This window comes from Manis pentadactyla, chromosome 2 (assembly GCF_030020395.1).
Source record: "Manis pentadactyla isolate mManPen7 chromosome 2, mManPen7.hap1, whole genome shotgun sequence".
Lineage (NCBI taxonomy): Eukaryota > Metazoa > Chordata > Mammalia > Pholidota > Manidae > Manis > Manis pentadactyla.
In genome coordinates, this window is record NC_080020.1 from 143,170,724 (window position 1) to 143,185,260 (window position 14,537).

Consider the following 14,537-nt stretch of genomic DNA (forward strand, 5'->3'; position numbering starts at 1 on the left):
AAACTATAATAAGTTTTAAAAAGCATTAAAAAAGTGTAACTTAAAAAAAATTTGAGATGTAACTGACAGGACATTAATTTTAGATATACAGCATGATAGGATACTTGCATTTGTGGTAAAAAGACCACTTCTGTTAACATCAATCATCACCAGTTACAAATTTCTCTGTGATGTGAACTTTTAAGATCTACTTTGTTAGCAACTTTGAAAGTTGGCAACTTTTGAAATAACACAGCATGGTATTAACTTTAGTCACCACGCTGATTAATACATGAAGTTTGTACCTTCTGATTCCCTCCACCCATCTCACCCACCCCTTCTAGCCCCAGCCTCTAGGAACCACCAATCAATCTTTTTCTGTGTTTATGAGGCCCCTTTTTTAAAGATTTTTTTAAAGATTCCACATCTAAGTGAGATCATATGGTATTTGTCCTTCTCTGACTTCTCTCACTCAGCATAGTGTCCTCATGGCCCATTCATGTGGTCACAAATGGCAAGACTTTATTCTTTTTTATGGCAGAGTGTATATTATATATATTTTCTCTCTTCATCCCTCAGTGGGCACTGAAGCTGATTTCCAAAACAGCTTTCTTAAACCTCTGTCTTTTCATGGTTCTGTGCTTCAAAGTCATTCAAATTAATTCACAACAGGTTATTATTATGTACATTTATTATGCACCGAGTATACTGCAGTGGTTGCTATATAAAAACAATTATTGATATAGTGTCCCTGCCATTGAGCTTACAATCTAAAATGAAATACAACAAGAATGCTGTAAGCCTACCTCAAAATTTCCTTAACTTAGAAATGGTATTTTGGTAAGTAAGTGCCACAAAGTGACCTATCATTTCAGGTACAATGTTAGTAAGACTTTGAACATGATCCAAAGAATGTTTTACTTGTACCCAGATTATTCACCAATTAATATTAGGTTTGGTAAGAAAAGAGCACTTAGGAATTCAGTAAGAACAATGAATTATTTAAGCAAAGATACTTATTTACTAGCCTGAGGTTTTCCACAGTCAGGCAAAGCTCCACGAACAACATTATGAACTAAGCCAAGTTTCTTTTCTAATCCACTTACAGCTTTTCCACTTCTTCCTCCCTTCCCATAGGTAAGGGCTCCAAGGAAGAAAAAATGCAAGGCTTAACCCCTGCTGAACTTGCAGGAGATATTCCTATTTGAAGAAAGGAGTGAGCAAAGACAGCAGTGGACCCCTGTCTGCAGGAGAGGCAGAAACAAAGCTGAGTCAGCCTGTGGGGACTCAAGAATACTGCTGTTGTCAAGGTGACTAAGAATGTGGATGAATTAGCTTTTCTGCTCCATATTTCTGTTGTAGGGGTATTTAAGAATTTAGCATCAAGACGATATGCTGTCAGTCCTGTACTACTCTGCCTGTATCCATAGCGTAATATTAATAAGTACTTCCAAGGTTTTTTGCTGGTCATTATTTTAGTTGACAAAGCACACCGAAGGGACTTTGATTCCTGCTGTCAAATGAGAAGATTGGTTTAAACTTCTGAGCACTTACTGTCTTAAACTATATATTTTGATGATTTTCAATAATTTATAATTCTTAGAACTGTAAAAGAACACTAAATAATAAAGTAGTTGGCTATAAATTATTTGAAAATCAAAAGAAGTGTTTGCTCTGTAAAGGACAGGCATAAACTTAAAAACACATGCATACAAATATTTAATGGTACAGTGGTACCATCCTGAGATTTCTTTTTTAACAGCAAAACGGTACTTCAACTATTTTTGGAAAAATCAGTCATTTTCCCCTAGATGTCCATCTTGGCAACTCTCTTTTAAGTGATAACACAGCAGCAGCAACATTTTAAAAATGTGAAAAAATTTTCTTTACACAAGTTTATTGGGAAGTAATAGTCTAGAAACTTCAGGATAAAATTTTGATAAAGTACAATAATACACTACTTTTCATCTAAAACTGACATTTAAACATCCCTCTTCCAAACTAAGTGTAATTTATACCTCCTACTTAAATAAAACTCAATTTATTATGAGATTTGAAAAAAAACTTGAAATACATATTAGCATCATTCTCTTCTAATACGATGACAAAATGTGTTTCTCAGTAAAATAAAAAGTTTTTAAAAAATATTATCATAGCTGTGATAAATTAGTTTGGGTTTTTAATTCTCAGTTACTACACTAATGTTTATTTGGTACTCTAGCAAACAGCTAGAATTCATGATTAAAGCATATCTTTTCCTAAGGCAAGGCAAGTTGGCTATGTATGAATCATAAATGTTAACATGATTATGAAGACAATATAATCAATATGTATACATTCATTTTTTAAAGTGATACATTACAAGCTACATAAAATTTAATTTCATGTCCTATTGTAAGACTATATCTTTGACCTTAAGCTGAGAAGCATAATTGCTGTAATACATTAAAAATACTTCATTTTTCCAATATTGTGAAGTATACTGTATTTTCAAATACCTAGTATAAATTTTTTTTGCACAAAGTTTAAAGTCATACCATTAGCAAGCTAGAACTACTGTGGTTAATTGTATGAAAGAAGTTCAGAAGGAGAACAAAATATAAAACTAAGCATAACAATTATTGCATTTAATAAAAAACAAACAAAATCAAGTAGTTCTGAATACACTTGTTTCCTGTCTTAGTAATGTGTGTATCTATTTAACTGCTATTAGTCTGATAAACATATTAAGATTCTGTAAAATTTGTTTTTCATGGTTGGTTATTTTTCTTCCCTATATCCTTCCCAACAGCAGCTAGAATTTTCTGTTGAATACAAAGTGAGATAATGCTTTTATATATTTTTATTTGAGTCAGTAAAAGCTCTTTTCTTTCATTTTTAAAAGTTATATTAATTTTTGGGGCCTTAATTAAAATTTAACATTTAACCATGTGTTTTTGCTTTTTTAGTCTACATCTCATCAGATTGATAAGTGTTATTAACAAAGGCAAATCTTGATTTCATATGTGATTATAAATTGTTTTTCTTTTTTAAGGAGGAAAAGGACATAAGAAAAACCATTCATATAGGTCCTCTTCACTCTCAACTCTTTTGAGGTACAGCCTTAAACAAAGGTGGATCAAATCAAGTAATGTTGGTAATCTCTTATCTTTGCATAGAAGAGAAAAAATAAAATAAAGGAAATTATTTCCTTCCTAAGGTCTCAGCTAGTTTCTTAAGTCTTTTCTTCAGCTCCAATGGAAATTTCTCATAGCACTTCTTACAGACTGGTTTCATGTCAAACTCCACAAATTTATTCCTAAAGATAATAACAATAATAAAAAAAAGAAATTAGTGAAAATGCATACAACACAGACATCTAAATGTGAAGTAATTTTATTGAAGCAAATGAAGATACTATATGATGACATCTATGTTCATGTTAGCGGAAAACTAATTCTAACCTTAATTCTTGTCGTACTAGATGTAAAAAAGTCACAGTATCATTTGAAGAAATCATCCTTATAAAAGTAATCCTATACATTTATCTGTATAATACAGACTATTACATTTTAGTCAGTGCTATATATACAGGAAATCTAATGTACACATAATTCAGGTAAGTAAAGTCAATCATGTTTTAAAGAACTAGAAGAATACTTTAAAGAATAGTTCTTTAAGGCAAAGACTGTATTTCTGTAATTTGAATGATCCTCTCCTTACTGAAGGTGAAATGATCTTACTAAGTATTTTAAAATAGGTAGCGATGAGGTTTGATCTTTCCTGGCATAAAATGGCTTGCCCCTCCACCCCCAACAACAGCAAAAATCATCAAAAGAAAAAAAATCTAAAATCATAATGGGTTGTTTTGGTTGGTCATCTGACAGAAAGGTTGGTAGGGGAGATACAAGAAGATTTTTAAGCACTCCTGAAGAACACAGGTGAGCCAGATCGCCTGTGGTTACATTTGTGTTTGGCAGATGTATGGAGAACTCAACTCCTTGTGAAAGCTAGAGCAATACACATTATCAATTTATTTGTAAAACAAGTTTCCAGCTGGCCTCCTAACTATCTGTAATGCATTTCCAATAGGTAATCACAAGTTATGACTGCTGAAATTTAGGGTCCCTAATTGTGAATTGAGTAAATGCACAACTTTATAACTTGCTTGTTTTCTCTGAAATTACATTTAGGAAGTATTTGTGGAGCAAGTCTAGGGGTACACTGTTGACTATAACAAATGATTACATCTGCTCATATAATTTTAAAGAACAATGTTAATTCCTAACCAAATACTTAAAACAAAAATTCCTTTTTTTAAAAGCACCAGATGGGAATTATTTTCTGTTTTTTTCAGAGATCCTAATGCTGATAGTAACTCAAATGATAATTAGATTTCAATTTTCAGTTTGATTTAAATAGTACCCATTGAGTTAAAAGTCTCCCAAAGTCATCTGAGAATAAAAGCTATTAAAGCTGCCTTTTTTTGATGAAGCAAATAAATTATCACTGCTTTCAGAGATACTGCTAAGCAAAACTTTCATTGTTTTAATTTTATATTTGAATTTTAATACATTTTTATAGAAGGATACATGAAAGTTGAACAATAAAGAAGTTGTCGAGCTAGAAAACAATGGTAACCAGGAAGGAAAAATGGGTTAATCATTCCAGCCATTCAAAAGACTACAAAGATTGAACTACTTCCCACAAAAATCAGGAATGAAATAGAATTTGAAAACATGCATATGGGCGTTGTGTGAAAGCACCCCTACATACAGCACAGATAGGAAGTATCTTGTATGTTCAGCAGATGGTTTTTGATTAGATAGGGAACAACCTATCTAACCGTAAAGGATTCACTTTAATACAGTACTTAGAACATGAGACACTTGGAATTGCACAATTTCATTATTTTAGGCAAAGAAACCAAAAACCAGGATTTTGAAAGCTGTAATTATTAGGCAACACTACTTAAAAAATTTTCCCAGTATCTATTAGGAAACTGGAGTTCTTCCCTTTGGATTCACTTAAAAAAAATCTACACCATATAGTGATTTTAAAAAAGAGACAAGGGAGCCTGCAGATTGAGGGAAATACATGAAGTACAAGCCACTGTTAAGTGCGACCTGTGTTAGCTTAAGCTTTATACTTTTAATAATTATGCAAAAGGACCGACTTTACTCAGGATAAATACTTGTACTTCAATCTCTAATAAGCTACAAATACATGTCAAAAGGAACCAAGAAAAGCCAAAGACAGAAACAGAGCCAGGACGCGTTCTGCAGGACTGACCCAAAAGACAGAGACGAGGACGAGGGACAGAGAGGTTCACAGACACACTGGCTTTTTCTTTTTCTGCTTGTCCTTATCCTTTGCTTCTCTCTCCCGTTTGGCAAGTCGCCTCTTAAATTCTTCTGGCATTTTCTCATAACAGTGTTTGCAGACTGGTTTTAGGTCAATTTCAACAAACTTATCCCTTTGAGCAGGACAAAGAAGGAATAGGAGAAAACATGGAACAGTTAAAGGAAGAGCCTTTGCCCTCAGAAGCCTCAACAGAAAGGAGAGAGAAGGAACCAAAGAATTCTCTTCAAAAACTCTTTCTAGAAGCTCCCAGGGCTCACACCGGACCCGACAGTGGACTTACTTGAGTGTCAGCTTAGTGTTGCAGGTGGAGCAGGCAAAGCAGCTCACACACCAGGCCTTGTTGAGCGCGGAGACCACTGGAGGGGAGGCAAGACAGCTGGTCACAGGCGGGATGGGGCGGGGGCTTAAATGTACAGCTCTAAGGTGGAGCTGAGGTTATTTCCACAGCATGTGGAAGAGTGTGCAGGAGGTTTTCTTGCAAAAGAATCATGTAGCTAAAAATCTCAGTGCCATTAATGTTTACTGAGTCCATCTTACTTATTTAGTAAGGCTATTTTTTCACATACAAACCGAGCACTTAATTTACATCTCACGTGACTGTAGGTTTTGTCTTAGGGAAGGTTACTATTGGCTTTCAGCCTTATTACAGTTCCTCTCTCCCTCTTGGGAAGCATATAAGCATGCCACGTCTTCACACCGAAGCTCACGGCCTCTCACCCGCGCACGGTGCAGCCTGCCTTACGTCACTCAGACGGGCTTTCCGGCTCAGTACCTGCCTACCAGCACACTGTCACCTCCTCTGCCCTACTGTCCCTGGCCTGACAAAGAAATACAGACTAGGTAAGTCATTTTTAAAAATCCAAATATTAACATATTCATCTGTAGGAAGGAGACTTTCTTCCAAAGCTGAGAAGAGCTTCTTTTTGACAGCTTCTTTCACCTGGCAACCATCTCACATAGGCGCGAGTGAAGTTTTATTTTCAATGGCACTAAAGATTGCTCTCCTGCACTAATCCTTTCGCAAACAGCACACAGGCAGGGTTTCAGAAAGTATTTCCAAGTTATGCTCTCTGCCAAGAGCCATGAAGCATGCTGAAAACAGGAATATTTAAAACTTTGCCAGGAAGTTTCTGGCAGAATTGTGCTAGCAACTATTAGCAAACAACACAGCTGCTTCCCTGTTCCAGTCCATCACCCTGCCTAATCACCACAGGACAAGGGTGGTAAGTCCTGCAAAGGGCCACAGATAACTGCCAGGTTTTAGCATCTGCAGGGTTAAAGTTCCTACCTACCTGATAAAACTGCTCTTAATATAACACTGCCCTCCAGCTTCCACATTACATAATTCCAGGGGATAGAAACAGAAACAGACCTCAGAGTCAACCACGAACCACTCCCACAATTCTTGCTGTAACAACCGTGCAGCACTGGCCTAAAGTAGTTCCTAAATGAGTAACAAATACAGCTGTTTGGATGTTATCATGTCTGCTGTAGATTACTTAGAATAAATGCCAAAGAAAGAGAAAAACGAATGGATAACAATCACATTCCAATCAATAGCAATCATAGCCTCTTTCAATTTGCACATTACCCAAGTGCTCTTGTGTCACAATGGCACCATATAAAATCCCCACAGACACTTACCATCACCTTCTATAACACGGTTGCAGTGGAAACAAACATCACCAAATAGCTGAAAATAAAAACAAAAGGAAAAGTTAAGATGTGTTACAACTAAGTTTTAGAACATCAAATACTTAATATAATTTCAGTTCTTTCTACCACTTAAAAACAAGTAGCTGGCTAATTAAAACCAGAATTTAGCATTACTAAAGAAAATCAGAAAAGTTCCTTGACTAGTTTTTACTTCTTACAATGCAAATAATTTACTTTTCATCACTATCAAAAACAGAAAAAGGCTCTGGAAATGTTCCAGACTTAAGAGGGCTAACGGAACATGACAGCCCCGAACTGATCCAGTATTAGAGGGAGACCTTGCTGTAAGGACATTACGGGGTCAAGGACAAAATTGGAATAAACAGATGAAAGTACTGTATCAATACCAATTAACTGTGGTTACATAACAGAGTTCCACATTCTTGGGAAATCTACATGGGCTATTTAGGGATAAAGGACAATGATGAACTTGTCAATGTTTCAAATAAAAAGCATGTGTATTTGTATATATGCGTATGTACATTTGTATATAAAGATGTGCATTTGATAAGTGTGTGTTTTTAGAAAAAGACTGAGCACATGCAAACAATAAGGCAAATGGTGAGTCTGAGGGAAAGGCATAAGGTATTCTTTGTATTTTTATGTTACTACTTTTCTGAGTCAAATTCTGTCCCAAATAAAATGTTAAAAACAAATCTCACAGTTCACTGTGCATTTTACAAGAGATTTCCTTGTAGTTAAAATATTGATAAGTTCAAATTCATAAAAGTCTATCTCGTGTCCAATGAGTACGATCAGTACCTGGTTATAGTGGGTTTCACAGTATGCCAGGCCCTTCCTTTCATAATGGCGATGTCCAAGAAATGGTTTTTCACACTTGGCACAAACAAAATGCTGAAAAAAATTGCTAAAGGTCATTTTTGAGTCACCGTATTTTATTTATTTAGTAAGTTAAACTATCTTCAGAAAAGACAGATGGAAATCTGAGACAGTTACTCATTCGGCCGTAGGTAACCCCGCAGCTCTTCAGTCTTACTGAATCCAGGCATCTGCGCCTGACGGTTTACTGCACACACAGCCTAGTCCAACAATGCGGAAGGAGACAAGGGGGCTCCTAGTAGGAGCGTCTCCAGGGCGGGGCCGCCGCTGGCTGTGTTCCTGCCTCAGGGGGCCCGAACAACAAAAGCACGAGTCCTGTGGCATTACTGAGGGACCACAAAAGCCATGTATACTCTGTAGTCCTAATTTTCTACACAGTCTAATGTCTTAAAAGTCCGTATTTAATCTTCAGAATCTCCTAGTCTTGTTAGCACATCTGAATTATGGGAATTCAAAACTGGTCACCGTTCCACCACTTACTCACCTCCACATGCCACTGCTTGCCCATGGCATTGACCACACGCCCTTCAATGGGCCGGCGACAGGCGCCACAGATGGGGACCCCCATTTTATCATGGCATGGCAGGCAGTAGAGTTCCCCCTTCAGCTCCCGGGCATCAGCAGTGAGCTCCTTCCTGTCAGGAGAAACACCCACCTGAGTAACACCACCTCAAGAGAAACGCAACTATGTGGTTGGTGCACTGTTAGGTTTTTGAAGTTCCTGCTCTAAAAATCCCTGTAACTTTATTCCCCCCTTAGTAGTGCTCAGAGTAACCTGAATTAGTAGGTGTGAGTGGGTTTCAGACTCCATCAACAGTGAGGAAATATACGAGTGAGTGCGACCTAGTTGCGTTGCTCCTATTTACTATGCCCTTGTTTAGTGTCGCCTTAGAGCCCAGGTGTCTTCCTTAGACAGCTACGGAGAATCCCGCACTGGGGACGGATGCAGTGACACTATCTTTCCAAAATGACAGAGCCCGAGACTAGTTCCATTTACTAACAGTTATTTAAACTGTCACAAGCTGTTAAAAATAGTCAAGCATTGATAGAAAAGTAACAAATGAAATGCCCAGAATTTCCCTTCTCTAAATGCTTAACTCCACCATTTTCAGTCTCCTGTATCAACGGACACTTTGCTGGGGATGAGCTCACTCAGCCAGATGGACTTGTTTGAATTCCAACTGCTTCAAATAATTCTGCACAAGCGCTAACGGAAAGTGAGCAGAAGGAACTCCCACCAGAGGGGCGGGAGGCGCGAGACGGGCACAGACCAGCGGCCATGGAACGGGAGGGGCGCCCTGCGTATGCCGCGCGCAGTCTGCCTCATCTGCCTTCACTCTCCCCCAACTATAATTTAGTGGGAGTTCATATTCATTAAAGTATCTTTTTCATTAAATTTTTATACCAGATAGAAAATTCAGAAAATCTAGCCTAACAATTTCATGTAAGTTTTGCAATTCCCTTCAGATGTAAATAAAGCAAAATTAAATAAACATAATTTAAGATACCACTCTAATACAGCTGTAAAAGTTAAACATGTACCAGGATGAGACTTTTTAAAGTTTTTTAAAAATTCTGTATTGGAAAACCATACAGATAAATACAATTTTGGGTTAATGGGCTATTTTAATATGGACTGAGTATTTAAAGGTGTGTGTGTAAGTACACGCATGTATGTACAGGTACACACACACGACAGAGGGAGAGTGCGTGCTGTACACACACTCAAGTGGGTCAAGATTTAACCGATGAGTAAATGAAGGATGTGCAGGTGTTTTTTATGTCATCCCCCAGTAACGGATCATAGTGGGACATGGCCTTTTATTTCCGTTACTTGTGCAATAAAAAGGAAGAGGTCGCAGCACCCGCAGTTGGCACAGTTGAAGTGGTCCGGATGGTAAGGGTCGTTCTTGAATATCAGAGGCTGCTCGTCGACGACGGCATGGCATTTCTGGCAGATGTATTTTCCCAGGCCTCTGGCTTTTTCAAGATTGTGACAGGAGCGGCACAGATGTCTGAACAGAGCCAAAACTTTTTTAGAAACAAATCTGAAATCTAAGGTTTTTCCTAAAAATTAAAAAGCTATATGCTTCCCGTATCTCTGAAAATAAATTAAACCATTTCTTTAAAAATCACCGCTGGCTTAAGAGAGCAGAATCAAGCACCACTTTTTACATGAAAGGTTCTTTACTCCCACCCAGATGATCCGAGGCTTGAGAAGTACCATACTAAGGCGGGATCCCCTATTTGTCTGCCCGGGAGCATGGGAATCCCGGGACCCGTCCTGACAGGCGGACAGGTCAAGCAGGGCAGCCCAGAGTCCCCACCCCTGGGACATGGTGTCCAGTGCCGCAGGCGGGAAGTCCAGGCCCCGAGGACCACACACTCCTACCTCCCGGCGTTCTTGACAAAGCCGATATCTGCTAGCACTTTGTCGCAGAGGTCACAGAGGAAGCACTTGGGGTGCCAGCTGTTATTCATGGCTTTGATAACGCGGCCAATGATGAACTCACCTGTGGGAAAGGGACACACAAAGGACCCCAGTGGAGCATCTTGCTGTTGCAGGCGGTAAGGGAAAACCCAGGAAGAACAAATACATTTTAAACCTTTCTCTGCAAATCGGGACTTTTTAATGTATGTCTACCACACTGAGCACTACATTAGAAGAAGGGTTTTCTGTGTCACCTAAGTCCTTGTTTTTGATGCCGTGGCCATATTTTTGGGCTGTCTTATCCCAGCTCCCAATTGGCTTTCTTTTTCCAAATGATGTATGACGGGGTTCTCCCAAATGCCTTTTTGGCTGTCTCTGGTCATCACTGACGCAGAAAACAAATCCACAGTGCATTTCCTTGTAGCCCAGACTTAATCTCGTCTGCCATTAAACCTTAGAACATTCTGCCCAGCACTGCTGACCCGAGACCTTCTAGCAGAGCTGTGAGCAACCAGAGGGGCTGCGGTGGGAGGTCAGTGCTTGGTGACACACAGTGACCCCCAGGCACCCACTGACGTCCTCCCTGTCTCCTGGCAGACCCGAAAGCAAGTACGTAAAGGTTACATTAATAGGGGTAAAGAACATTCCAAAAGATCGCCTAACAGAAGTCCTAGTTAGTTCGCACACACTTTCACACCAGGTGACCTGAAACACCAGTTCTCTCCAGGTTTTGATACTCTTGCAGTTTGTCACGTGCTGGCTGGCAGTGGCTCCCCTATTGCTACAGTCCCTACTAGGATTGTAAAGTACTAGATACATTATAATGAGCACCAAAACCATTTTTGTCACTGACACTTCAGAAGTGTTAAAAAAACTTGAGTAATTCTGAAATTTACTTTTTAGTTTGCATTCAGCAGTAACACTTACCACACTGATGGCAGCAAGGAGCAAAGAGCATCTGAAAATCGTGTTCACAGTACTTCCTTCCTTCAAACTGAAATGGAAAAAGCACCATCACTTGTACATTGGAAACAATCGCAGGGTGGGCAGAATTATTCTATGGAGACATATGGGAAGGATGTTTGTGAACTAAGAGATCTGCCTTAAGAATTTATAATTCTATTGAGATTTTCTGAAGAAAGAAATCCTACCATTTGCAACAACCATGGATGGAGCGGGAGGGTATTATGTTCAGTGAAATAAGCCAGGCGGAGAAAGACAAGTACCATATGATTTTACTTATTTGTGGAATCTAAGAACAAAACAAAGCACAATGAACCAAACAGGTAGATTCACAGATACTGAGAAGTGAGGTAGTCACCATGGGGGAGTGGGGGTGGGAGGGGAAGGGGGAGAAAAGGGCACAAAAATTCTCAATCATAAGTTAGTCATGGGTATGGTAGTGCAGCATGAAGAATAGAGCCAATGATTCTGTAACATCTTCCTATGTTGACATCTAGTTACTGGGGTTGAGGATTTAATACCATGGGTAACTGATGAACCACTGTGTTGTATACCTGAAACCAATATAATAATGCGTATTAAGTATACATCAATATAAATAAATAAATAAACAAAAGCAGATATACTTTTGTACTTTCCATACATCTACATGTAGGTACAGGAGAGAGGCCCCAAACGAGCTGAGACTGGCACAATACCATGCCTCCGGAGCAGTGATCTCACCTTTGTGCTCTGTCTTGGCTCACGTGCTCCACCCTTTAAGACACTGATGAAAGGGCCCTCTCCCCCAGAAAATGCTAAGCATACATGCAAACCCCTTCCCATATTTTTCAGGTTGATATAAAAAATATTTTACTGTAAGCTTAAATATTTACAAGGGATAAATATTCTAGCACATTTTACATTTTAAAGATTTAAAAATGGGCCCAAATCCATTAAAAAAAGATCAGTTGGAAAATTTACTACTTTCATTCTCTCCTTGAACTATTTCCATTTCATTTTTCCCAGAGCTTTATCCTAGTATAATATTTTTAATACTAAAGTCTTTTAATTGATTACCCTATTAATATTTCTCTGTAATTAAAATGCATACAACCACACTGTGAAACTTGTTTTACTTTCCAAATCCACCAGGCTCTAAAGGCTAACATTCTTTTCCTTCTGGATTCAGATTCCATGACAGTGATTATTAGCCCACAAATGATCAACACAACACATACTACAAATGTTAAATTTTATTTTTTACTATTTCATTATTTACTTGAAAAGCATTTCTTACTGAGATGAGCAGGCTGCTCTTTCCCCTCACAATTACCTCACGTATCCATGGATAGATGTTCCTTACCACTGGAAGAGTCAGGGCTCAACATTAATATTAGGTTCACTTTGTTTTGGGAATTGATTTTACCCTTTTCCCATAAGTAAGTCATAGGAATTATACAATGTCTCCCTTTGAATCTTTGAGCTCCTTACAGGTTTTATTTCAAAAATCACATACTGTTTGATCAAAATCCATTTTTAATGATGTTCCAATTGTCAACTCAGTTTCTTCAATCATGGAAATGAACTGCAGACGTCACTCAATTTGTTGAACATGTCCATCATAGCCTAACTGGCAGACCAGCCAAAGCAGATTTATTTTGTGCCAGAAAGTCTTATTTTATATTTAAATTCAAATGAATGAGCTCCAAAACACTTAATGAATCGCTATTAAAAATTACAAACAGAAGGTAATAAATTGATTCCTCAATCCTGTCATAATGCACTGTAGTATGTAGCACAAAGTAGAAGCTGTTTGTGAAGTAGGCATGTCCCTTTATTGATGTGTATAATGTACTATATAGAAATCTGTGCTTAGTTTTAATAGCAATTAAAAAAGAAATCCAGTATAAAACCTCAGAAACAACTCCATTAATTTAGTTAGAAACAATCAACTTTTTACTTGCTGTCCACTCTTAACAAAAGGGAAAACTGTTTGTCTCAACTGCCCATCTAAGTTTAAGAGTAAAAGATCAACTGATCGTAAAAAGTGAATGTTTTGTGGACCACTTGTTCTTTGTGTGTGTGCGTGGGGCGCAGTTTAAAATGACTAATTTTTAAAATCAGTACTTTTTAATGGAAACAACTTGACCAAAAATCTGTCACAGAATTTTGAATTAAAGTTTAATGAGAAAAAAAGAGAAATGATCAACTTAAATTTTGTATTTAATGAAAAAAGACATAGATTACCTTAAAAAAACACAAGGAATCCAGCAGTTAGTTGTTTGCAAAGGCAGAAGAAATTAGGATCGGTTGTAATATGAGTAAGTTTTTAAAGATATGGTTGAAATAGGCAGCACACTGTATGAGTTAAGAATGCTGCCCGTGGATCCAGACTGCTGTAGTGTAAACCTTGGCTGACCCAGTGACAGGACGCGTGACTCTGGGCAAGCTGTCGACTCCTCTGTGCCTTGGGAGTCACACACCTATTCCATCTGGCTGTTTTTTCTAGCTTGTAACACACTCACCATGTTTGCCATCTCTTGCCACTGCTACCTTTGCTCACAGGCCTTTCCCTTTAGAAGGGTGAGTCATGTCTGTGTGTGTGTGTGTGTGTGTGTGTGTGTGTGTGTGTGTGTGTGTATGTAAATGAAGCATTATTTGCCATAAAAAGAGAGAAATCCTGCCATTTGCAACAACATGTATGGACCTACACGGCATTATGCTAAGTGAAAAAAAGCCAGACAGAGAAGGACAACTGCTGTTTGATCTCACTTACGTGGAATCTAAAAATGCTCAACTCATAGAAACTGAGTGTATATTCAGTTACCAGGGGCTGGAAGGATGGGGGAAATGGAAGATGTCGGTCACAAGGTACAAGCTTCCAGTGTAAAATGAGTTAGTTCTGGAGCTCTAACATACAACAAGGTGATTATAATTAGTAATGCCATATACTTGCAGGTTGCTAAATTCCTCAGCACACACACGCAGAAGAGCATTATGTGAGGTGGCAGATGTGTTACTGACCTACTGTGGTGATTATTCCACAGTATTTACATACATCAAGTCACCATGTCCATCACTTTCAACTGCACAATGTTACTAACATCAGCTATATCTCAATAAAGCTGGGGGAGATGAGTCCTTTTGAAGTCAGGGGGTGAAGAAGGCAAAATCTGAAGGCAGGTTTTATCAGCTCTTCCCCACATCCCCAGATGTAGCATATACATGGCACATTGCGCACTGCTCCTGGAGAGCCCAGCCCCGCCTGAACCAGAAAGCTCAC

At 38.3% G+C, this 14,537-nt stretch overlaps 1 protein-coding gene across 7 annotated transcripts in view; it reads right to left on the bottom strand.

Moving 5' to 3' along the window:
- Positions 1-652: 652 nt before the first annotated feature.
- The window catches only part of LIMS1 (LIM zinc finger domain containing 1), a 174,006-nt gene continuing 160,121 nt past the window's right edge, over positions 653-14,537 (bottom strand). For 2 of the 7 annotated variants that reach the window (XM_036920774.2, XM_036920758.2), the window contains exons 3-10: positions 11,237-11,303; positions 10,271-10,391; positions 9,744-9,893; positions 8,363-8,513; positions 7,801-7,893; positions 6,967-7,015; positions 5,603-5,678; positions 653-3,277 (exon numbers count right to left, since the gene is read on the bottom strand). In XM_036920774.2, the coding sequence (XP_036776669.1) occupies positions 3,163-3,277; positions 5,603-5,678; positions 6,967-7,015; positions 7,801-7,893; positions 8,363-8,513; positions 9,744-9,893; positions 10,271-10,391; positions 11,237-11,303 (822 nt within the window). In that variant the 3' untranslated portion in view covers positions 653-3,162. Of the gene's footprint in view, positions 3,278-3,376; positions 5,435-5,602; positions 5,679-6,966; positions 7,016-7,800; positions 7,894-8,362; positions 8,514-9,743; positions 9,894-10,270; positions 10,392-11,236; positions 11,304-14,537 lie in introns of those variants that run through there. The other 5 variants (XM_036920789.2, XM_036920797.2, XM_036920765.2 and 2 more) reach the window with 4 other exon arrangements.